The 26,325-nt window shown below is 41.8% G+C and overlaps 1 protein-coding gene across 6 annotated transcripts in view; it reads left to right on the forward strand.

Annotated features, from left to right (window-relative positions):
• The window catches only part of LOC135492832 (glycoprotein 3-alpha-L-fucosyltransferase A-like), a 33,279-nt gene continuing 6,954 nt past the window's right edge, over positions 1–26,325 (forward strand). Inside the window, exons 1-2 of one of the 6 annotated variants that reach the window (XM_064779492.1) lie at positions 1–58; positions 6,223–7,377. In XM_064779492.1, coding sequence (XP_064635562.1) covers positions 6,323–7,377 — 1,055 coding nt within the window. In that variant the 5' untranslated portion in view covers positions 1–58; positions 6,223–6,322. Of the gene's footprint in view, positions 59–1,006; positions 1,173–3,663; positions 3,759–4,881; positions 4,929–5,039; positions 5,250–6,222; positions 7,378–26,325 lie in introns of those variants that run through there. The other 5 variants (XM_064779489.1, XM_064779491.1, XM_064779493.1 and 2 more) reach the window with 5 other exon arrangements.

Raw genomic sequence — 26,325 nt, forward strand, 5'->3', positions numbered from 1 at the left:
AATCGGAAGAGAGTAACGATTTACACGAAAGAGAGTTATTCGCATAGTCCATTAAAAGGTACGTCTTCTTCATCACATCTTCCTTCACACAGATTTAGTCTACATCTGATTAAGGAGACTCAAACACCTCCTCGAGCAGGCGCAAGGGCTTAGTATTGTTAGTTGTGTCTTGGTGGATTGAAGCCATCTTGGTTTTTTATGAGTTGGGGACATGTCATTCAGTGAAGAATCGTAATGCTAGGCCAAGGTCCCTCTAGCTATACGTAAGTCACCGAATAATGATTGAACGAGCGAGTGAGACCTTGATTCCGGCGGGGAGGGAGGGGGGGCATCCACCATTGTTTACACCTGGACCAACAATATGTACAGTCACATGCACTGTCATACTACTAATATTGTTCAGTAATTGGGTAAACAGAGGATATAGAAATTTATGGTAATTTCTTTATATAGGACATGGAATATAGAATATCTAGGAATGTACATAAGCAAAAACATTGACTTTAAATTCAAGTTCTAGAAATGCAAAATACATAACCTACATTATTCTTTTCACATTTAGTATTATTAGATTATCACATTTCTTTTCCAGGCGACACAATACCCTTTAACGGGATGTGTCGGTGCAAGACGTTTTTGACTATTTCAAGAATTCATCCATGTCCTCAATCGAAGGGGGAGAGATTCGTCCCCATTCTTATCTGTCTTCCTTGTTTATAGCAATCATTAGTATTGATTATAAAAGGCATGGATTTAGTCACTCTGGCATTTACACCTCAGGCAATCTCAGACAACCTGCGAAATACAATACGTGTAACCCACATCGACATCTCATGCAAGTATCATTACATTTCATTAACACCATTCGATTGAGCAAAATATCATCGGGTAAAAAATCGGACATTTGTAATTCCTGCTCCATGGCAACGAGTCACGCTCTCTCTCGTACATCAACGTGGATGCTAACGTGAGTGTGGCATAGATAAGCAACTGATGTGAGAGCCTGAGGAAGGGTGGGTTGGGGTTCTGACGTCATGTGTAGTGTCTATCTGGCATCCTTCACAGGACTAAAGCTAGGATTTCCATGATATTTGCATGTACTTCTTGCAATGGCGCACGCGGTATGGATGTTATTGCTATGAGTTATGCTATTCCTGTGATGTTACGTTAAGGTAGGTCTGTCGGCCATTGATGCTAGCGTTGTCAATACCGCTGTACCATTTCTAGCCATTAGCATGTGTGTCATCTGCGAAAGCTAACCACGCGATTTCTCTAGCTGTTGTATTATCAATATTAGCATTTCATCAGGAAACAAGAAATGGACAAGATCTACATGTCATCGCTAAGAGTGACTCTGATGATGTTTCTGGTGGCTTATGCTATCTTCGAGAGCAACACAGACGACAGTGCTAATGAAAACTGCACGTTAAGGCTAGCATGTGATAATTGCGGTGTCATCACCAATCAGGTCTATATGTGATATTACCGTATGTGACAGACGTATTCTGATGGTTTGCGACATGCTGCATTTCTGCCTCCGAGATTTCTACCATCGTCATTGAGCAAATAAATGCGTACATTGCCGGCAATTGCATCTCACTAGCATGCGTCATTAGCCCCGTCCGTGGAGAGCTTCGCTATCAATTGCCATGGGATTCGTCCGTGTCTTCAGAATCTTTCACGCTTTAGTCATTGGTGTCGTAATTATTACATTTTATTGGCGCCTTGTCAGGTTAAAAGAATAATCGTACAGAATATTAAATAGCCGACATAGCCAAACATTGGCCCACGACCTGAATATGTTTTAAAAGCAATCATGTTTTAAATTGTAAAGCGCACTGAGGTTTCACTGAAACGTAGAAGCACTTTTTATCATTACTATTATTTATTATTATTAATGTACAATCACGTTAATCCAGGTCAATGCACTGGTAAGTCCATTGACGTTATCAGTATTGAACAGCATCGGTCTTTTGTTAGAATCACAACCTGTTCGTGATTTATTGCCGGCACGACATCTCTTGGACTCCGAGACAGCACAGTATCATATATGATGAATATCATGCTAATACCTCATCTCCACGGGCAACAAAAGATACCTCATGCATGTCTTGGCCAGTGCTAATGCATTTGGTAATTGTTTAATCAGTCCGTTGTAATGATGTTGCTACTGCGACAAACAGTAAGTACCGAATAGGCTATCACTGGAACAAGTCGATCTCTTGCTTGTAAGGTGAACTCTGATCGTCCAGATGATCTTATCTGTCGTAGCATAAAGGAATGCTCGCCTGTGGCGGCCACCCGCATTATCTTCTCAAACAACCTCCGATTTTGAAAATGTCTTAAAGTACTGCTAAATTTCCGCTGGCCACACGACTTATCTGTATGCATCAAAGTAATGGCATTTCGGGCAATTAGAAACACTTCTAGAATGCCTTCGATTGGTACAGTGTGCGAGACAACGTAGCAAGATATTATTCATTGCTTTGTCGCCATTACCAACCATGCTTGCCATTACTAAGAGCACTGAAATATTTAGCAGCTGAAGTCATCCCGATGATTAACTGCGAAATCCTTATTTCTTCAACATTCGATATACATGTACACGACAGGACTGTTGTGCATGACACTCTGAGCATCAAGATGCATTCGGCGTGGAGAATTCAATATGTTGCGTGTCGCTTTCTTGTAATGCATTCGTAGTACATTCGGTGGTGCTTCGGATAACCGCAGAGCATACGCACAGTTTGTTTAGGTGGTATTCGGCTTGGCCGGAAGCTGTCGACCGTGTACGAGCATCTAGACTGAGCAACACTTGCCTTTTAGGAATACCTTAGAGTAACACGCTGACTACTCTAAAGACTTCATCGACATCGTTCTCGAGATTGCCTCCATTCTGGTCATCATGACAGACGCTGATTGCCAGTCGCCGTAACGTCAAATTAAGCCCACGCTTGATTTTCACGAGGTTGCCTGGAGAACATATTGACGTATTAGCCTATCATTGGTATGCCGGTTCCCATCTATCTGCTGTTCATTCTAACAGCCTTGCAGAAGTCCAGTGAGTTTGAGGTTTTTAGGCCAACATTAAGGATATTTCCGAGCTTGAAAGTTAGAATTGATATAATACCTAAATTCAGCAACGGTAAGAGAGGAAGAGCTCCGTCTAATAGAGCGCATGGTAGGATCTCGAAAGGAAAACCGTTGATGCATCAACGCCCGCCTTGCAGTTCTTCGAAACACCCCAGAACATGTCGAGTGTGTTCGGTAAACTCTCTAATCGAGCGCCAGGCTCTTGGTCTGGTAATATGGCATCGCAACCCTGATATAAGCCTGGCCTTCCAAACAGAGGGTTTTTACTCCCACACCAGTCCATGCCATTGGAATATATCCCAGCAACGGACTGATATCACCCCCGAGGCAATAAAACAAGAAACCGAAATAAGATCAATATTTTTACTCAGATCTGATATTAAAATATGTCGCCTTGGGCGCGTAATTTACCTTTTCACTCTTTTAATGTTCTCAAGAGCCAATTGTAGGAGCTCCTCTGCGAGGCCTTGATGAATGATGTGTTTTTGTGGCGACTGGATAAGAAACACTTAGTGCCGTCTGAAGACATTGGGAAATCAAGATGTTCCCACGGAAAATCAATTTCTCTGAATTTCTTACGGTAGGATGTTATGGACATTGAACGACTTTTGGGAATTCTCATGAAGGTCACTCTGTTCCTTATTTGTCTTCCTGAATACCAAAGGGTAAGTTGAAATCTTACTTATTGTTTACCCTTCGCTTCACTTTGTCACACTTTTTGGAGACTCGCTAGGCTGTCCCTGTATCAAAGGCCATGGAACTTTGCGCTGGGCATCCCTGGCAAACTACTACTCTCATCTGATGCGTGAACATCAAACCACACTCGTACTCCATCGTAGAAAACTTCCATCGGTGTCTTGAGTGTGGGACACGGTGTTCCACTATCAGTGGACATTTGGATTGGACATTCGGTGTTCTGATGCTATGAAAATGTCTTTCACGTCTCCGGACATAGAGCTTGGCGCACTCCAAGAAAAAGTGAACGGGGTGAATCCAGTGAGCCTCGCGAAACGCACTTGCGGCTCCGCAGTTACCGGAGTCGGGCACCGTGCTGAAGTCCAGTTATTCAAAAAGCTCCTTGTCACGAGGAGACTGTGCTGCATTGCATCCCTGCCGCGATCGATTTTTTAGTGCGATAACGGTGTGCGGTGACGCATCAGCGATTTTCTCATGTAGGGATGCTGGCATTTAGCTTGGCGAGCAGGATAAAGCAACATTGATGCGGCAATGTTATTCCAGACTGAGTCTTGTCTTTCGATGGATTGCTGGGAACACTTGCTGGGATATGTAATCGGCTCGGTACACAGGATCATCGATGCCATGTCTCGCTGAGAGAGGCAAGTGGTGAAGTCGCTCTCGACTTGAATGACTGACGACGGATCGATCTACATGTTTGAATTGTCGGTGGTAGCAGATTCAAAAATGTCCCCTGGAAAAAAAGCTCCGGGACGCTCTATTATATATCTATCGTAGGGCGAGTTTACATATATGGCATCGGTGCATGGCCATTAAAACCAATGACCATCTACTTGGTATCCAGGACTATCGACTCACTCCAAGATCATAATAGCTCTGCCTCGGGACGATTCAGTCTATTCGCATCTATCAAAGCAACTAAAAAAGTGCCATTATCGAGGAAACCCGCCAATCTCTGTTTCTAATCGAACACAAATATTCCCCGATATGGCTGGAGACTGGCTGTAATCAATTCACCCGCATTGTTGCCGCACCTTTTAAATCATCATCAATCACCATTGAATGATTTCTGTCTGCTCAATTCTGCGAATGTCAACCGAATGGTTTTATGCCGTCTCGTGATGGATTCGCTTCTTATAGTAAAACCGAATTGCTGCATATAGTGTATAATTAAAAGTTATATTAGAATTGTTGTGAAAGAAATCAAACCCGTATTGGGTCGGATCGATCAAAACTCATTCTTAGTTACGTAGATGGATATGTTGTCGTGGAAGAGTTAAACCGAATAGTGAAAAAGTGTGTCGGTATCATCCAGAGTCTTTCTCTTCGAATTTCGATGTTGAAGCCATACTTTAAGAGAAGTCTTCAGTCTAACTTGGTTTTAATCATGGAAATTGCGTTGTTTCATAAAAAATTTATACAAAGTGTCCATAAAAATAAAGTAAGCAAATTAATGATAGGTACGTATTACTGGAATTCCACGCGTGCAAGCTACATTCAAGGGGATTATTTAGACTGTTGCTTCGTGATATGGGAAGGGATTGCTGGGTGTACTGGATTGCATGACAACAACCGGCATACAGGATGTGATGGGTATCTTGATCTCAGGCAGTCCGCACAAATTGGGAACGTACGTGCTGGAATTAACCATACCACTGAAAAGTCACTCACTACCCGAAAAACACATGGGCCGAAGAGTTTTCAACAACTTGTTCTGCATGAAAACCTCTGAGGGATGCATATCTGTGCTCAAAAGCGCAAAAACCTTTATTTCTAAGAGTGTATACGTTCTGTTAACATTCTGCAGATATAGGCTATATCATATCAGAATCAAAACTAATTGCTTTCTGCATCGGGTGATCTTTTACAACACATTACAATATGTTACACTGACCTGTCAGGTTAGGTAGAATAGACGTACCTGTTTTATTATACATTGAAATTTATCACAATGTGATATACATTTTACTATTGTCGCGTACCGTATGCAAACTGTATCATTTATTGGGTTGATTCCCCGATCGTTTTTCGTAAGCACGCTTCAGAAACTTTTATATTTTCTTCAAGAACATGCAACCGGACATTGGTTTAAATAACTCTCCTGTGATACTTTTCTGATTTCCTTGTCGAACTTTCCAATTTCCTCGAATAACAATATCACCTCGGGCATCGTAGGCCGGGGAAACAGCTGTCGCTCTGCCATGTCTTGTTGTTGACTTTTGCTCGGAAACTGGTGCGGCTTACCATCCATTCTAACATTAGACGGTCTACATGTACATGGGAACGAAATCTGGGGGCTTATCCCTCTAATACGGACCATCCGTGGTCGCCATATTGAAAAATCACTCTGCGTTGCCACAAGTTGACGATTGTTGCGAGGTCGCGCAGGTGAAAGAACATTGTTTTCAACATTTTCTTCTTTTCTCATTTCAGATCCCCAAGAACCCTAGCGCTCCAACTTTCGTCCTGACGTTAAACCGCCACCTATCGAGTACCAAAGGATATATTCGAGCACATTTCATGATAATTTAGAATGAGACTTCACGTGCGCAGACTCTTCTACCATATTCTCTTGCTGACAGCATTCTTCGGACTTTCTTTCCACTTGTATATAAATCTGTTACAAACCTCTAACACATCAAATCATGATGGGGCAAGACCATGGGGACGAGATTTCGATCTTCGGACCCTGCCACCATTGAAATTCGTTGATAAGAGATTCCATGACCACGTCTTAAAGGTACCAAAGGTTCAAAATGGTTCCAGAGGGACTGCGGTGTCGAACGATTCGCTTGGTGAACCGAAGTATTTTGATTCCATCATGCAAATGCATATCATGACAGATCCTGCCAAGGGCAAGAGGGTGTGGCACGATAAAGACTTTGATTGGGACGATAGGATACAGGCCCAGATGACACACATTCCAAAAGCGGTTCAAGAGGAGCAGCTGAAACCGTTCGACCAACAAAAAACAAAACTCATCATCGTCTGGAACGGAATTGGCAATATGAGGAAAGGACGACAGCGTTTGGTCGATGATAAGTGTCCGGTGACGCAATGTTACATGACTGGTGATAGGTCAAAAGTTGCACAAGCAGACGTGTTATTGTTTCAACATTCCATTGCAAATCCGGGTCACCGGAGGCCTTCCAATCAAATTTGGGCGACTTATTTCTTGGAGTCGCCTTACCACACTCCTACCCTCCATCAATTCCAAAACTTAGTAAATTGGACCGCCACCTATCGGCACGATTCGACGATTGTTGCTCCCTATGAAAAATTCGTCCCCTTTAACAATAGTGTTGTGTTAAGGAAACCGATAAGAAACTATGCGTCCGGGAAGTCGAGAAAGGTAGCTTGGTTCGTTTCAAATTGCGGTGCTCGAAACAAGCGAAAAGACTACGCTCTGAAACTGCAGAAACACATCGACGTCCACATTTATGGAGCCTGCGGCCCTTACAAATGTCCCCGATACCAGTCGCATAAATGCTATGACTTGCTCAATAAGGATTACAAGTTTTATCTTTCGTTTGAGAACTCGAATTGCAGGGATTATATCACGGAGAAGTTCTTCGTAACGGGCCTACAGTAAGTACCACTTTTTCTTTCACTCGAGCTACCTTAAAGCTGAATTACTACCAATGGTAAGTTCCGGCTTGTGATGTCGATGTCATGACCTTCTGTTACCTTCCACCTTCAATTGACCGCTTTGGGAAACAACCCTTGCATCCTTCTATGACATCTACATACATATTTGTTTTTTCCCGTGATTTATACACATGATCAGTATGTCGTGATCGATTTTCTTATCGGATTGTTCTAAAGCGATATCGTCCGCATTCATGGGCGTGGTTATCTGTTTATTTGATGGCTATTGACTGTACATGTGGAGTTATGAGAGACTCGCCTCCAGAACATTGTCTAAATGTCACATTTTGTATGGAAGGCGTTCGTGATTTATGGTCTTCTTGACCGAATACAAATACCTGTATATATGGTTTTGTCTAGGATGGAATGGGTGGAGCAGGTTTGTTACACGTACAAGTACAGAACGAAACATCAGTTGTGGTAGTTCTAAGCCAAACATGATTCTATATTGTAAGCTCGACCTTTAATCTAAGTTTGAAGGCTCTCTAGCTGAATAAAAAAATCAGTAAAAAGTGTGTGCTTTGACTGTTAAACGGAATGACTTCCATAGTCATATCCAACTGGTAAGTAGCGGTCCGTTCCTGTACGTATGACAGCTAACGGTATAGGTTAGCATTCTCAAAGGCGAACTCTACAACTGAACCTTTGCAACTTCCCAATATCAAAAACTAGTCGTGACAGCGAAATAAAATATTGCAAGAGAAAAAACACCACTAACCAAATTCTCTATTCCCGACGGGAAACACAACTCGTCAGATATCCATGTTAATCCGCGCGACACCGAAGCTACGGCACTCCGCTAAAGAAGCCGCGAACGCTGTATAAGTTTATTCAAACTCCCTTTGGAGGATCAGAAATAAATTTGAACCTGGTTATTAGATTCGTGTCGATGAGTTTTGGGATGCTGGCCTGTGTACCTTTCACCTTTCACTAGTGCGGAAGGGGATGTCATTACAAGCAAGTTTTCTGCCGGTGTTCTGTATTTTTCTACTGTGGCTTCTATATGTGACTGGGCCATTCAAACTAATTTTCTGCATTAACACATCTACGTGAGTATTCCATCTCGCCGAAATTAGGTTACAAGAGAAAAATCCGGCCCAATGATAATTGATATACAAACTTTTCGATTCCCGACGGGTATTCTCTCAGGCTCAGGTCACGCCTGTGAGGAAATGCAACACTTCAAATCTCCGTGCGCAATCTACTGTAATCATCTCGTGATTGCTGACAACACGCTCCACTAATGGCCGAGCAACTAACTTCAGGTTGTCGGACAAGGATTTAACAACCCAATATCAGGCTAAATGGATACGCCGCCATCATTACAGAACAGCCTACGCTGATTCTCCTCAGCTGGTCTGCGACTCAGTCCGATGAAGAAGAGCACCGTGTTTTGTCAAAATATTTTGAGGTATTGTGGTTTCTGCTCTCTTGATTCAGATCTAAGAGAACATTTCCAGCTAAGGTTTTCGCATTGTTTTAATCAAGCTGACAAATGAGTTCCCTTCTCCTCCTCAAGGATGACAGGAGCATGTCTCATTGATAATGGTAAAGTGCCAAAGGCGTTGATCAATACTGAACATGACTCCTGATCCTTTCCACCTGAGGACCTCGCGTTTGACCAATCAGTTTAATCTAGCACTCAACGTCTTATCGAAGGTGAGCAACCGCCAGAAGTTTCCTCTCTCCTGATGCGTTGAAACCTGTTGACAGGAGCACCCGTCTCATCACCGATAGTAAAGTTCTGGGGGAACTGGTCGATTCGAGGCATCAACCCGTAATACCTCCCGAGGACTGAGCCCACACTGTTCCGGTTGGTGTTCGGACAAGACGGAAACTCTTTTGTCAATCATTGCGGGCAATTAGACCGAAGAAATGGAACCTTTTGGAAACAGTTCCTGATTGATTTCTTGCAATTGTGCTCTAACTTTTGTATTTGGCAGTTTTACATCGATGACAGCATGCAAATAAAGCCCAAGTGTCATCTTTAAGGATAATCGATATAAGTTATCATAGTTTCATTTTGAAAAATCAACCATTAACGTACGAACCATTGATTAGAGCATATCTCTGTAATTAAAAAATAGGTCTTAGAGCAAGAAGAACTGCCGTAAACTGCAGATAAAGAAGCCATTTTTTGCTATCGCAGAAAAATGTGCGTGACGCGTCATAGATGGAAGAAAGATTTTGGACAGACAAGAGGAAAGCCGTTCGCAGCCGTGATATTGGGTTTAAATTTATATTTTTGCCTGTCTGATGTTTAATTCTTATCAAGCGGCTTTTTCTGCTCAGAGAAGATACCATGAAAGGGATTCTGTTTTGCTGGAGAAGACAGCTATAGAAGACCAGACTTTTTAATAGCGAGAAACGCAGAAAAGCCGCGTGTCAGCCTATCTGCAGCGTTCCCAAACAATCAGAAAGGGAAATTATCAAACACGTTACGCCAGTTTTTAGCGTTTGGTTAAGTAATGGGGCTTTAAGAAGCGAGATAACATGTGTGTCGTGTTAAAACGAATTTGTTGCTTCGATCGAGGCATCGTCCCGCGTATGGAAATAATCCACTCGAGAAAATGATGGATAAAAAATGCAATCGGCATTTACAACACGATTCCCGGAGATGAACTGTGACATGTTTGTCCCTTGGGAATGAAGTTGTCTTGCAAACAAGATGAATGTAACATTGATTAATCTTGAGTAATCTGTGTCTGAGTCGAGTTCCAGCAAAATAATCCTGACACGTTTGGATTATCGTGGCCTATGTGCGTGCTCTCTGTTGATTCGGCACTGACTTGATAAAAAACGCACTGAAAAAATTTACTTAGTTGGTAACTGATTATCATGATATAAACTGCATGAAATCATCACTAATCAGTTTGTGGTAAAGTAGTACTTAATTAGGCAAAATCATATAAAAATCAGAAGATTCAAGTGTTATGAGAACACATTTTCCAGCAATGTAGATATACCGCTGGGCTGTAATTTTATCAAATTGGGCGCTTACACTTATAAAAACAGAGGTTTTTCCGCTTTTGAAAACCCTTGTAGGATTTTTCAGCCAACAAAAGTATGCACCCTCTGGATGTTGTGCAGAAATAATGAAAGAACCCGGTTAATTTTTTTACAAGCTGAAAAACATCCAGGGGGTGTAGTGTTGGTTCAAAAGCTCAAACCTTCCTAAACTTGTTAGTACTGGTAGGCAGATCATTCTAACAGTCCATTAAACAGTCTCAGTTAACCTTTAGATGCGGCAGCGTTCTGCAGCTTTTGACAACAATGGTATCTAGGTAAGCCTATTCTCTGACGTAAATTGTCGAGGGTGATACTGTAACAGACAATATACCATAATACTTGCTGAATGTAACCTGCAGAAATATGCCTTATTTGAACAAGAATGATAAAAAACCCCACATCTCCAATGTTTTAGTAATAGTGAATAGATAACTTAAGAGTAAACCCAAAAATGAACTTTTCTATACTGATAAATGAAAATGAAATGCTTCTGGCACGGTTTCGTATTGTAATACGCCAAGGTACCATTTGGAAATGATTTATTAAAAAATCATCGGCAATATGTTTTAGCAACAGTGAAAACATGACCTATAAATGAACCCAAAAATTACCCTCTCAACATGTAAATAAAAAAGGAGGTGCTTGTTTCACGGTTTCGTCAAACTGCCGAGGTATTATAAAGTTGCGTCGCTTTTATCACGCTTTTTGTTAATTTTAGTTCTAGAACTCTAGTTTATGCATCCTGGCACAAGTGGTTTTCGATTTACTCCGCCTCTCGATATGAAGGAGTATTAATAAAAACCTGAATCTCTGGATGCAGTTTATGAAGTGAAACGCCGCAGTTTATTTTGGGAACGTTTTGTAATACTAACCCTTCCCTGGATGAGTAAAAAGGAGATGAAGTTTTTTTCAGGTCGATGAAGAGTATCGGATAATACCCCCTGGAGTCTGGTATCTTTATTTGCACATCGACAAAATGCCTCGTCATTCGTTACCGTCGCTAATAAGTGCTGCAGACGTACTCCCTGGCGATCACAGGCTTGAGGCCGGGGTGAATAAGCTGCGTACTCTTATTGGTAGACCTTTCTTGCCGTATTGGCCATATAGAAGCCCTTCATCGTGCTTCATCAGGACAGAATTCAAAACTGGACCTATCTCAGCAAAACATTTGTTGACTTCGAGTTAACTCTTTTAGAAAAAAAAGAAGGGATTGACATTCAAGATATACCCGACATTACTTTTTCGTCTGCTCTCGTACATAAAGCTCAACCACAACAAAGCATCAAATGGCTTTTGGACACCCTTTGACAGCCATGAGTGAAATGTAATTGTAACCGCTAGCCTTTATTCTCAAATAATATCTCAAAGAAAACAGCCTTACTATACGTACCTGTACGATTGCACGTGAGATTACTTAGTACCTTTTTTCCTGCTCAGCTGTTGCCTTTGGACTCGGCCACAACAAAAGGGGCAAATGTCTAAGGACACCATTTGACATCAAAGATCAAAATATAATTTAACCGCCAACCTTTATTCGCGAGGATCTAAGAACGACCGCTCAGCTTCATTGGTTATGCCAGTTTGATAATGAACTCGAATAGTATTCAATCAACCAAAGATGCAAGTATGCCAGCAAGGAAGCCCAATCCCCTTTCTATCCTACTGACAAGAAATCACAACAACAATACTTTTTTATTGTCCCCTCAGCATCCGTTCTCCTTTTCTCGCAAAAGAATGATGTCCCAGCGTTAAAGCAGTTATTTCTTTGTACCATCGTACCTAGAACCAAGGATATGTAGAAAAGCTGTACAGATTGTTTGATGTCTTTTGATCTTGTTTGCTGAAGCGGATACCATTTGTGTATGTTCAGTAGTATTGGGTTAGAAAACTGCAACATTGATCCAAAGAGTATACAGTAACGTAGAATAAAGGTAACCAAAGACAGCGATGAGCGTCTCCAGCATTTGTTTCTCACAATATAACACCCAGTGAGCTATCGGAAAAGAGTCCATTTTATAAACGTACTCGAAACATCAGCCAGTCAGCAACCTCCGCACAGGGGCGCGGCAGTCGCTATTGTTGTTGTTGTTGTTGTTGTTATTGAGATAGACGCTCCTAACAGAAAACGTGAGATTGGAGGCCAAAGTTTTGTTGATCAGGCGTCTAACATAGCTGAATGCAGAAAGTATGTGATGGAGACATTGAAATATTCCTAGAGGTTATGATATCTTTCCAAAAACGCCAGTGCCATCATACAGCACATTCATCCTCCGAAATGGCAGTTATTATCACTTGAATGTCTATTCAACCAGATTTGCGAATGGTTCTTCCTCAACTCACAAGACGAAAGCATGGTAGGAACCAAATACTGCTAATTTCGACAGAAAATTGACTTGATCCGATTTTGAGTATCCAGGGATACATCCCTTGCGACACTTTGACTAGGAAAGCTAAAAGGCTTGGCAGCTTTTAGCGAGGGATGTTGGCACCTTTGATACGGTAGTGCACAGGAAATTACTCCATCGAGTTCCAAGCTGAAGCGGTCACTAAATTCCTTGATGGTAAATTGCGGGTGATTTCACGCGATGCTCAGTGTTGCTATGGGCCATGCATGTCATCATGTAATAGCTTGCCCTTGACGCTGGGCGAAAAGCTTTTTACATGTATCTACTTAACGCCTTGTAGGCTCCGCCATCTCTACCTGCTCTTTGCCATCTTCTCCATTTCTTTCCAGCGAAAACCCATTACGGTCTATTACTATATGCACTACTGCTAATGGTGTCTTTCTTTTCTGTCTCGATGTGAAATTATCGAGAACAGAACATTCCTTGGAAAGAAATCATTTTAAGTCCCCAGCTCTTTATTGAAGAATTTCTTGTTCTACAGAGAGCAGGAGAGAGTAAACGTCTATAGGAAACCCTGTGCGATAAATTGCTTCTCTGAATTGTGAACACCATGCCGGTGTGCTATCAGGGAGATTCATCTTACCAGGATATGCATACAAAAGTCACCCAATCAATAACTGGAGATAGGCGATGCTAGCTTTGTGTCAGATGCACGCAGACTTTGAAAATAGCAAGAAATGAATGTTTGCGTTGTTGCCGTAAGATTTTGTCATTTTAAAAATGCCAATGTCGCCTGACTACAGTTGTCCTTGACAGCATGTTCAAAGACAAATAAAAAGTAGCATTCTCGTGGTATTTCAAAAACGGTGATTGTGCATAATTGTATACCAGTTGCTTTTGACTGAAATAAGCATTTGTTACCATTAGCTTCTTTCAATACTTCATTACATCTCCTGAACTTGAAGGAAGGTAATCCCGTTCGAGTTCTAATACAACGGAGGATGTAATTGACAAAAAGGCTGCTGACATAATATGGCCGCCGAGGAAATTAATAAAGCTAATGCGGAACCAGTGACGATGTCTTTCTTGTCCATTTCTAAAGGAATCTGAGGTGTCCATATTTCTTTGTGTTTTCATCTGGTATCTACCTTCCATAATGCGGTTAAGTTATACGTTTGTGTAAGAATTTGGTCTTACTTGCCTTAGTTCCAGCAACCTATTTTGAGTTTTGACCAAATTCACATAAAAAAACGTTGCTCTTTAATAGACTTTATAGTCTTGAGTCTTACGAAAAAGACATGGGGCTTTCTTATGTGCAATTTTGACTCTAGAAAGCTCTTCAAGATCTTAATACACGATTTTATCCACAGTGCGTGATCAAAGTGAACATCGACCGTCTACTCCGTCATGTCTATGGCAGAAGGATAGCGTGATAAGTTGCAACACTTCCCTCGCCTTCTTCTTCGTCGCCTTATGTTATTGGAAAATGGAAGTCCAATAAGCGTGAAAGGATTGACTACTCACGAAATGGCCCGGCTTTTATAATCCTTTAGTTTTAAAGTGGCGCAGGCGTATCTTGCCAGACAGGGAACTGAGACCAAGATGAGATTTTCAACAAGGCGTCACTTGATGCGAAAAACGTCATCTTAGCGCCGGTATTAGTTTTATGACAGGATATTTTTTTCTAGAAGAGATAATAACAACAGGTATCAGCGGAATTTCATACTGTCAGTGGCAGAACGGCCTCAACTGACCAAACCCTTGCCCAAAGATCTATGGGGAAAATGTTAACGTTCCCAGAGAACATGGATATCTATTCGGTAACACCACGGATGTAGAGTACATATACATGTATGTACATCCATGGTGACACTATATCCACCACTCATTTAAGTGTAAAAGTACACTTTCTCTGCAAATCAGATCACTGCTCACATTTAGATAAAGGCGTCACTGAGTGTCTGTGATGGAACTGGTATGACGGGTTATCCACTAAATGTCGATCATACAGTTAGTAAACGAATTTCCGTGCTTTTACGTGCTTTAATCACATTTAGTAGATGATTTTACGCCTCTTCTCCCCGATTCGGTCACGTTGATGATCAGATGTGTAGCTACATGGATTCTCTTATCCATTGGTCTACATGTAGCACGCCGTTGGGCAAAAATGTTCGGCAAAGTTCGAATGGCCCTTCACGGAAAAGAGAGGTTACTTATTTATAATTTAAGCAACAAAACTGGGAGTTCAAACGCAAATTATATCTCAAGTCGTTTCTAAGACACTATTGACGACGCGCATCCATGATCCATCACATCTTATCTTTCCCAAGCTTAAAAAACCTCGCTCTTTTCAAGACATCCCTCATTGAACCAGTAATATATAAATCGCGATGTGATCAAGAGATTCATAATAAATAGCGCCCATCCTTACATTGCTTTCGCAGTTACAAACATCAGCGCAATCACAGTTTCCATCATGGTTCAATTAGGTCCATGTCATGAGTCGTTACCCTGTCTTGCGTCTTTTTCACATTTTTCATTATACTGATGTTGGGGGCTAATCTAGCTAAAAGCATCTCGTTAGCCGTTGCTCCTTATCCTTAAAATGGCTTGGCTTTTTCTTGGTCGGTGAATGCAACAGCTAGGCGTGCTAATACAAGGTTCAGTGGTCTTTTAGCAGCTAGGGCATGGCATTTATCTTTAAGATCAGATCTGGTCGCAGGTGAATTTGTTAAATACAGGTCCAAAAGTATAGTTTAAGCAGTATGTATATTAGTCTGATTCTAAATGCTTCAAACTGTTGAAAGCACTATAGTCAAAGACTGGGTGTAATAAACATATATGTAGGTCAAAACGAAACATTAAAGTCATTATTGACAGTTTGTTTGCTACGCCCAAGGTAAATCTTTCCGAGCCACATGGCCCTGTTTCAACAAAAAGTGATTAGTCCTGGCCTTGTAATCAATCATTTCGTATTGAGTAGATATTTGTTCAGCCATTAGTTTGTTGAGATATCTTGGATATTCATATCATAATAATTGATCTGTACGAGAAAAAACAACCACAGTGATTACATGACAAGCACATTCGAAGTTGCGGTCAGTAATTTATCTTGAGTAAAGTAAAACAGCAGACAAATATGTAACACAAGTAGCACGTAGGAATAACGGAATATTCCGAATCTAAGACTGCCAGTTGTGAATCATGATGACACGGCTGCTGACGCAATGCGTAGGGGCTTCTGATTGGGCTGATCGGCCATCATTATCGGTCGGATTCTAATACTGCATCATTTGTAACATATAATGCCAAGTCTGGGGTAGACAGATGAGAGGCAATTTTCTATGTTGAGCCTTGTGAGGGCAACATGGTCAGGGTAGAAGTTCGTGGTGCTTCGCCAGTGAGAGCTGTCTGTCCTATCACGCCGTCTTCCTCTCCTGGTAACGCCAGCGTTGGCATTGACAGATGACAGGCAACCAAGTATGCTTATTCTTGTGAGAAAATGTGGATGGTAAGGGTAGTAGACGACCAGGTGCTCCACGGCAACGAGTGAAACCTGTCTGTTCTTACCAGATCTTCTTCTTGTTTCTAAAGTCATATCACCAGCTTTGGCAGCAACAGGCAAACAAGTTTTGTGATCCGTGTGAGGTCGAAGATTATGAGTGGGTGAGTAATGTGGTGCCCCGCCGGTGAGACCAGTCTGTTCTTATCAACCACTCTGATTCTCCTTGTTGGTTATATGAATTCGCCATCTTTGACAGTGACGGATGAGGATTCCCGAAGTATGTTATTGATCTCCTTCTTAGGACAATCTCCTTCGAAATGTCGAAGGTCAGGGGAGATAAGTACAACACCAGAATCAGAGCTCACAGTTACGCTGCAGTAGGTTGGATCTGAATTCCACGCTGAACCGTTATCTTATTCTCGATTCTAAACGTTTAAACAGAGTTCACTTTCTGGAAGAAATATTAGAATGGCTGGTGTTACTTCCTAAAAGTCCGAACCAAATGTCCTAATTGGTGGTTGTGAAAATGGATGCAGGTCACCATGGAATCAACGTTAGGAAAATTGCATTGCTCCATGTTCTTCGTGCTGCAAGAAATCAAATTAGGCTCTATAATATAACATGGTGCAATCAATGGAGCATGGTTCATTTCCCAATTCCTTCTACGTGTACTATGGTCAGCGGCAACCAGCTCCCCGGCTTTTGTAGCTTATCCAATTGATGGATGATGATGTACATCTGATAGAGTTCGTGATGGCTGGGGACAAGGTGAAAATAATATAACCAGGAGAATATTGAACGGAATGGCTCTGGTATCCGGTCTTCGGGGTTATATCGGAAATGGCTAAAGAGAGCGGCGGCTTGGTTCTTGCGCCATGGAGGCCTGAAGGGAATCCTGACCGGTTGTACTCGTGACAGAGCTCAGTAATATGTTTTCGGACTTGACTGGAAATCATTGGAAGTCAAACGTGCCTTGATCATGGATTTAGTGTGTCAATTTAGCCTTCTAGATTACGGTTGCATATACATGCCGGAAGAGCCTGAGCACGATTCAACGATAGTGATAGCGAAAGGTTATTAAGGTTAAGGTTTTGAGTCTGATATCCACAGCAATTATCGCCCGATCAGTCGATTTTACAGATACTCGAGGATCTTCTCAGCGCTACTCATGATCTTTTCCGACCGGAACCAATTTTGCTTCTCGGCTGAGAGAAGCAACTGACGCAACTCTGATTAGTTAGGGAGATCCTGCAGTATTATAAGTTGGAATTTTATTGGCTCTATTCCTCTGTCTCACCAGATATCAACCGTATGGCATCGTAAACATTGGCTGCTCTTATCAAATGACAGGTTTTATAGCCAAAATACAAATAAAACAATCATCTAATGATACCGGAGAAATGTAGTGATATCAAATGTATTCGTAATGCGCCTCCGGCGTAAAATCGATCGTGCTGCGATGTTGCATTCAGTTGCATTTTGATGCATGACTGAGGTATAATAGTATGATATTATGAAAAATAATGCGAGTGGTTTCCTAATGTGTAATGTCATTTAATTGATATTTTCCGAAGTTTGCATATCGGGGCAGAAATATCGAGGGATGCAGATGGTGTCCCGATTTGATGTACATAAACATCCCGGTGGGGGCCGCTGGTTGTGCCCACTACCTCACTCTTGAATGTATTCCTCGACAACAGATTGCCGGATTCGTTATAAGAGATTTGACATCAGAATGGGTACTACAAAATGTCTTGGGGATTTTAACATCCTTCTTTGGATTGGTTGCGGTTGTCGTCATCAGTGCTCTGGCTCGCACCATATCCTGGGATCAGCGCCATTCCAAAGATGTTGAACGGCCATTATGCCCTCGCACTCTACTTGATTCGAGACACGGTTAACTCGATTGTACTCGATCAGCCAAGTGGCTGTTGCGGAGTCTCTTGCTTCCAAATATACACAAGGAGTAGCTTTCATTGGGAAATATTGCGATAAAGGCGCAAATGGCGATATATGCAGCGCCGCTTCTGCGCTCTTCAATCCAATAGCCGTTGAGCTGCATGATGGGTAGTTTTGGCTGCCCGATATTAAATAGTTTTTCTCGACAATATTTTCAAACAACATATAAACTAAGTAACAAAGGGTAGATGGTACAGCAAGAAACTAAGCTATTTCCGGACAGCGCGACAACAACAATGTCATTTACATTGGGTTTATTTTCTAAAAATGATCACGTGCCGTATCACCTCAGACAGTAAAGTTACCTCGATCAGAAATTCAGGTGATATAGGGCTGCATAAAAAAGAGCAGCGAGACATGATTCTGACATGTTCGCTCAAACCTTACACGGTGCTGTCGTGGAAGTTTTTGCCTGATTTTCATGCTAAATACGAAAACAGGCCGGACATAGCTTGCGGCACATCGGAAGCTTCTTTGCTTCATTCAGCAAAGTACATCATTAAGAGTGTAGTGAAAATAACGAATAGCGCGTTTTTTACTTCCCACTAGATTTGAAACAAAATTTTAAAAAACGTCAAACATTGTCAGAAAAATAGTTTACTAATGAAACAGGAGAAAGACAAGCATATTGAAGGCAAATCCGCCTCGTCCTTTAAGAAAGACTAAAACACATATTTATATATCAAAGGTGTGATCCTTAGAACGCAGGTGCTACAGGCAGCTCTTAAAGATCAAAGACAGGAGATTTCTAATAGAAGCCCTCGCGGCTAGCAGAAGATTGTAACAAATTAGGTTAAATTGACTTATTATGGGAGACATGATTTTAGGCGTGCAGGGCGAAATTACATGGCCCTGGGGTGGTGAACTATTATTGAACATCGTGCATCTTGGATCAATCTCACTTTGATCTCATGACATATTTTGGTCTGAAAATTTCGTTAGTGTCGTCAGGTCATGGACTCTACCCTTTTGAGGAGTTCCGAGCGCCGCGGTCGGCAGAAGTTCGAACAAAATTTGTAGATGTTGCATCCGGTTACGCATGCGCATGAATAATAATATACATTACGACCTCGAGATAGGATGTCCACTTCGTCCTGTCCTCCTTCGCTGTAGTTCTGATTCAGATCATGGTCGTGCGGAGGTTGAGAGAGTCATCACCACACTTTGTTCTTCCTCTATGAATATTTAGTGGCTCTCGCTACGTCAATTGGCTTCCCTTTGAAAGCAATTAGTGAGGCCAATAATGAGTCTTTCGTGGCCGGCGACCGCTTGGTGATTGGTCTAGTCAATTACAGCCGTTCCTCTGGGTGATGTTCTCCAAGGGCAACCGGGGATAATCGCGGGACTCAGCAGCAGCCTTTTTAAAAAATGAAGCCAAATATCTTGATTTTATTGGCGAAATATTCCCATGGAAACAATTTAGTATGTTAGTGTGCTGATGAAAAAGGCAGACTCTGCTCTGGGCTATAGTGCCACAGCCGTCACCCATCCATATATCAACATTTTACCGAGTTTGGTTACTGAAACTTCTCCGTTATATTAGCCAAACGAGTGGCAATATTTTGTTTGCCGACAACATGGTTTTCCAGACGAAGCGAACTGAGATCATAGTGGTATGAGTACATTGAAATTCACAGTTGAAAATATATTTATCCATATATTTAATGTTTTGTTGCTTTAAAGATGTTCTGATAAAGTTGAATATTTATTAGGTTTATGAAGAAAATAATACTTGCCTCCGGCTAAATCGACCGGACCCAAACCATGGGAAAGATATTAAGTCTTCAGATTAGATGGACTTTGTGGATTTTGGACTTTGTAGGCGGCGAAGCACGTTTTTGAACTGCTGCTTTTGGAGATCAGTTGTTAGTGACCTTAACATAGGTCAGACTCTGTCTGTTCGGTTTCGTGCTCACAAAATGCTGAAACCATCATTCTCTACTCACGATGATCCTCCCGCACGCGTCACCCACAGTCCAATCTACCTGGTACCGAAGACCAAGAAACTTCTTCGAGAATCGATCATTACCTCTCTCATCCGTCATGTCTTGCTGAAGTAACGCCCCAAGTAGAAACAAATTAGACTGCATGGTCATTACTTCTCTCCAAGTGAGCCGTCGGAGGCTCTGGCTTCTCCAGTGGCACCAATCGTAGCAAATGATTCAGTTAACGGGCAAGAGACTGCCGATGATCGAAAACAACGCTTATTGGTGAAAATTTACCTCATCACTGTCATCTTGAATGCTAGAAATACGCATTCTTTTGCATGTGGGCGTCGAGACAGCAACAGCACAGATGTTGCTAGAAGTGGTTTCCAAGGGAATATGGTTGACAATACCAACTGCTGGCAGCTTTTTTTCGTTACCGATGCAACAACCTCACTGGTGATACAAACAGCGTCCTGGCAGCACAGCGCAGAGGTTGTTGAGCAGTTAATGTCCTCAGGGCTGATGCTCATCACAGTCATTGCCTGAAAGCGCTTCTTTCTTCTGCTTCTTCTTAGCGTTCGATTTTCTGCATGACCGTAGTTGAAAACCAGCCTATATACAAGGAGGATACCGCGGTGACGTCACGGCTTTTCCAAGATGGCGCTGCATAATGTAAACAAACTCGATCCACGGCCAAGGGAAAATCAAGTCATCAAAAAAGTTAGATTTTTCGCATCAAATCAGAGTTATTAGTACTTTTCTGCTATGAAATAAGTCTTCAGACAATAAGCTATCATTTGAATAATGAAAAGTGCTGTTTTGATGGGGAAAAATAGGGTTTTTAAAACCAAATAGCCGGGCACCGATCTTCCAAAATTAGCGATGGTTTAAAACAGTCTCCCAGATATGGGGCAATCTCTTCATTATCATAATGGGATTTGGAGGCATGTTTACAGATTTTACAAGTTTGAGACCTGTTGGACCTAAAACTCGCATAGATCCCCATAGATCCCCTCTATTTGTCGAGTTAGCGCCCCTGTAAGATCATGCATTTTCGGACACTAGAACGAAATCTTCCTGCGGATATCGCGGTTTCGGTGATGATTTAAGGAGAAATTGACTGTTCTTAGAGTTGTATGGGACAGAAATGAGTTCATACTTCATGAATACATGAATATATTATGATATGGGCGGGCTTCTAAGTCAAAACAATAACAAACTCAACTGCATCTCTACTGTATATTGCGTAGTGCATTGCCTAGTGTATTTCGTAGTGTATTTTAGCGGAGACATTATTTCCGCACTTTGGCCACGCCAAACGTCTTTTTTATTCGTGGAAGTTAATCTGCTCTGTAAATATTATTTTACACAGGAAGAATCCATACTAGGTATTGCAATATTTCATGTCTATTGGTGTTTTTGTGTACAGGAGCGCACCAGACAGTGAGACGTGGAGATGTGTTCAGTGCTGCTGCTGTCAGTAGACTGAATCTGATTGGCCATAGCGATCACTAATATGGGTCGGGATCACGTGATGTGACGTCACCGCGGTATCCTCCTTGGCCTATATACATGTATCTCTAAAACGATTTGACGGCCGACATAGAAAATGTCCTCCTGAAAAAAAGGGTATTCTGACGGATTCTGGTATCTGGTTCTATAAAGGCCACGGCCATCAATAGTTTCGAGATTAAAGGGCATAATATAATATTTTTCCCTGGATATTCTATCAAGGACATTTCAAACGTCTACACCTGCAGTGCAAATGATTGAGATTCAGTGTCAGGACGCTTCGGATGTTCGAATATGTAGTCTACTGAAATTGTCTCAATTGTGCGTAAATTCAATATTCGTAGCGGTTACTTTTCTCTTCCGTTCAGTTCTTATAAATAAATGTAAATTAGCTAATTGCTCAATCGCTTTCCAGACATAAAGGTTATGCCATTAGGCACGGCAAAGAAACACACACTGACTAACAGAATAATTGCTTGTTTCTATTCAGTCGCTTTGCATTTCAAAGCACGTGATGGGAAATTCTGCTTTTGTCTGTGGAGAACGATACTCTCTCTCATTTCTCCTAATCATCGCTCCCTTGTTACCATCACGGATGCTGCTCTAGATCCGTGTTACCATTGACCTACACGCAAGTATACTGCTAGGTGGTCATTGTGTAATACAGGGTGTCCCAAAACAATACCTTTCGAGCACGTTTGACTATTAGTCGTGTGAATTATGCCCTGAAAGAGCGTACTGTTGAGGCTCAGTGGTATGTTTTCTGCTCGTACAACCACGCTGTCTGCTGAGTGATGGTTACCTGGGTGGTGTGGCGTGGATAGATGTTGTACCACCGTAGATCATAGATTGTACCATTACCATCATACTATCTTACGGGGCTTTTTCAATGTCCCGAACGCGAGTTGATTTCCAATGGCATACAATGTATCAAGGGTTAACAAAAAGCAAAACCAATTAAATTAGGATCACATTCAAATCTAAGCAAAACAATTTATGATCGATTGGCGCAGAAGCGTAACCTGGGTTCAATTAATCACAAGGCAGCGATAATCATCCGACAGATCCAATTATTGGCATTATGACGGGAGACAGTCAGATCCTAGAGAGCAACTTATGTTATGATTGAGGATGTTGAAGAAGGCTCCTGGCGTCAAATCGATAACTTGAGGTCTTGTAAGTCAGGTTTTGCGGAGTGCAGGTGGAACGCAAGAAGCACCGGATTCGGATTAAGTGGACGGACCTGTTGTTTAGGATGTTGATGATTCGAATATTCCAATTCGTCGGTTCTCACCATGAAACTAACCTGATGTGCCAGTAGCACTGAATGGTCTTTTGAGTCGGTGTTCGAAGCACGTTCATTTCATCCCAGGCCGTGCACTTAAAGGTTTTATTTTCAGCTTTTATTGCAAGTCGAGACAACTTATGATTTCAGACTGATATTGGCACTGCCAAGTGATAAAGTATAGTATTGAGTATTTCCAGTGTTGCCTATATGCAACCAATGGACCTATCCCCGTAGATTTATTTTGCCCAAAACACTGTTCCCTTTTGCAATCAGGCGATGTAATTCCGGTTGATAAACTCGATTGTGATTAACTGCGGCGGATTGGGAGGATTTTCCGATGTGAAAATCGATCTAGTGAGGCTGATCTGAATTTTAAAAGATTCAGACACAGTGGCTTATGAGAGTTACTTGTATGTGTGAACAAACCTAGCCGAAACATTGCACTGGCACCTGGCGCCACGTTTGTTGCCGAGTGTCAAGTTGTCAATTGTACTTTCTTCCAAAGCACCATTCTTTGTGATTGCAAAACTCTCAATTCAACAGGTTATGGAGGAAAAGGAAGACAATGCCCTATTCAACATGCCTCTGCTGTTGGTACCGCAGATAGAATTGAATACAGTTCAGCATCTTTCAAAACAACAACGGATCCTGAGTCCTTACAACCGGTGTGATGGCGTCGCCTTGTGTCACTCTTATCTGTTTAAGAGACGTCGCTGCTGATACAATAGAGGAATGTTGTTACCACAGATGGAAAATTCACACGGGATCCAAAAAAAAGCATTGATGAGTTCTGCACCGAGGAGTAGGCATCACGTTCCAATGTCGCTTGGTGTTATACTTCAAATTACCCTTGGGTATATTGGCATTTTTTATATTCTGGGAAGATATGAGGCAAGCGCTTCTGATTGTCAGTTGAACGAAAGGCCAGAGGGACCATTCGACACATCAAAATCGAATTTAGTATTTTACATTTCGAATGAGACTACTGGGCTTTGGTACCGTTGGATCTATATTTGCCGTGCAGGAAGCCTAATAATGCAAGATGTGAATCGATTCCTGATCGCGGGGCTTGCTGAGACGATGATTGATTTGATACGCGATTGCAGTCAGCGTGATGAATACATCCAGAGGGATCGAGAATTGTGATTAGATTGCATTCGTTTTGATTTTCATTGAACGTAGCTCAGTATTTATTGCAAGCGAAAGTCACGAGAGAAATTGTTTTGCGGTGATGGTTGGTGCCTTTGCTGAATCAACAACTATTCTTTGACTTGGATTGGGTCGTCGGCCCATACTACAGCTGTATTTACGAGCAGTATTTTTTGCTCTGTCATGAGTTGTAAAACACTTTAATCTATGGCGACCAGCTGAAAAATTAAAAGGGGACAACCACTAACGTTAATAAAGATATATTGATATTACATATTTGTATTCTTGCGAATAGAGGTTGTTCGCAAAATATTAACGGTTTACAGTAAATCTTGTGCACAATATCGTTTAACCTATTCTTCAAGACCGGCCAAAAGATGAGCAATAGCAATAAAACCGCAGTGACCTGCATCACTAACGCACCATCAAGGAGAGTGTGTGTCACAGTTTAGCATCAATGGTGCATTAGTGTGTAACGACCATCGAATTGGTTGTGTCATCAACAGGCGATGTACTTTGACAAACTACTGGACAAACCTAATGGGAAAATCGAAGGAAACGATCCATTAGGAGAATTCGTTCAAGCTTATGGTTATTACAGGTGGAACGTGTTAGATCCTGTTGTAGTAGGCAGAGCCTATGATGGATAGGTGGGTGGGATAGAATAACCATTAGCTACCGTGGAGCCTGAAGTAGAGATGCAGGGGCGTTATTGGACATTGCTGTGTAAAATGATACACCCAAGACCTATCATTTATATAATAGAATAGGCGAGGCAGCCCCCAGCCCCCAGCGCCCATCATTCCTGTTACCTCGCGTTGTTTGCAGTTGCAAGCTGCTCCAACCCTTCGATGGCCCATCCCTCGTCATTGACGGCCATCGATAACCAGGAAGCAAGTTCATTCAGTCCAAACCACCCTACACATAAAATCTCATTTTCCGCGCCAGCCTTATTAGCATGGCTAACTCTGTTTCATGTTCGTTTATTTGAGCCATCACAGACTCCATATAGAATAGCTAGCCATTGTCTACTTCTCAAATACGAGTAGTCATACATTCAGTATGAGAGTGCAATATCAGCTTCATATCGTCCAGTTATTGCACCTTGAATAAGACAGATATAACATATTATTTCGTTCGCCGCAACGGACATAAAAGCATAGCAGTGTTATTGACCGGGAAGGCAAATTTGTTCTACGGTGTGACAGAATTGAGTACAGAAAAGTTTCCATTGGTAACAGGTGATGTTGAAAGATACATTTCTTTTGCGTCAACAAAAAAGTTGCTCATGAATGAATAATTCACTATTGTACCACAGATCTAACTGTCATCTTGTGCTACCTTACATGTAGCTATTCGCCATGTTCTATAGCAAGTTGTTGGGAGACAACAACGCTTTGTTTCTAGGTAATCATATTATTCTAAGGTCTGTCAAATTAGCTGTTGCAAGAAGGATCTTCCAAGTCACTCCATGACGACTTCTCGTCTAATGTATAAGTCGACAATAAGTACAATCCCGGTTGCTCAAAAAGCCTTTAAAGTGGCCATGGTATATCTGAACACACCTAGGGATGGATCTGTTTCTTTCTATCGTCCTAGCACTCGTATGTATAGCTAGCCCCTCATGGGCAAACGATCTGAAGCCTTTTCCAATGACGACAACAAGGTTTTTGTGTAGGCAATAAGTACCCATTACGGACTTGGTCCCAAACCCTCAAAGTGCATGGTCATGGTATCTAGATGGCTGTGTAGATGAAGAATGCTTCGTTTCTTCCGTCATCTTGGTCTATTGCCTCTCGGTTAATAGCCCTTGCAAAATCTAGGAGGTGCTAAAATGATGGGACCATCAATCTTCTGGTGTTGGTGAACGGCGATTGCTTGCTATGGAATAACGCCAGAGCCATAGCAAGGCAATAGGTCATCAGCTTACCCAAGGGCGATTACTGTCCGGGAAAGGTACAATTGGCTCCAAGCTAAAGTCCATGAGAGATCAGAGGCCAAAGGTACGTTCTTTGCCGTACCTCAGGCGCTAGTTTGGGAAATGTTGAAGCCGTAATGTGCAAGTTTACCATCGTCGAGCACAAATATTGAGATTGAATAGTTATTGCGATATAGTTGCGCATAGAAGGTGGCTAGATATGCCTTACCATAATTTTTTAGTGAGAGAGACATTTTGCTGTGACGTATATGGAG

The sequence above is a fragment of the Lineus longissimus genome, chromosome 8, assembly GCF_910592395.1.
Source record: "Lineus longissimus chromosome 8, tnLinLong1.2, whole genome shotgun sequence".
Lineage (NCBI taxonomy): Eukaryota > Metazoa > Nemertea > Pilidiophora > Heteronemertea > Lineidae > Lineus > Lineus longissimus.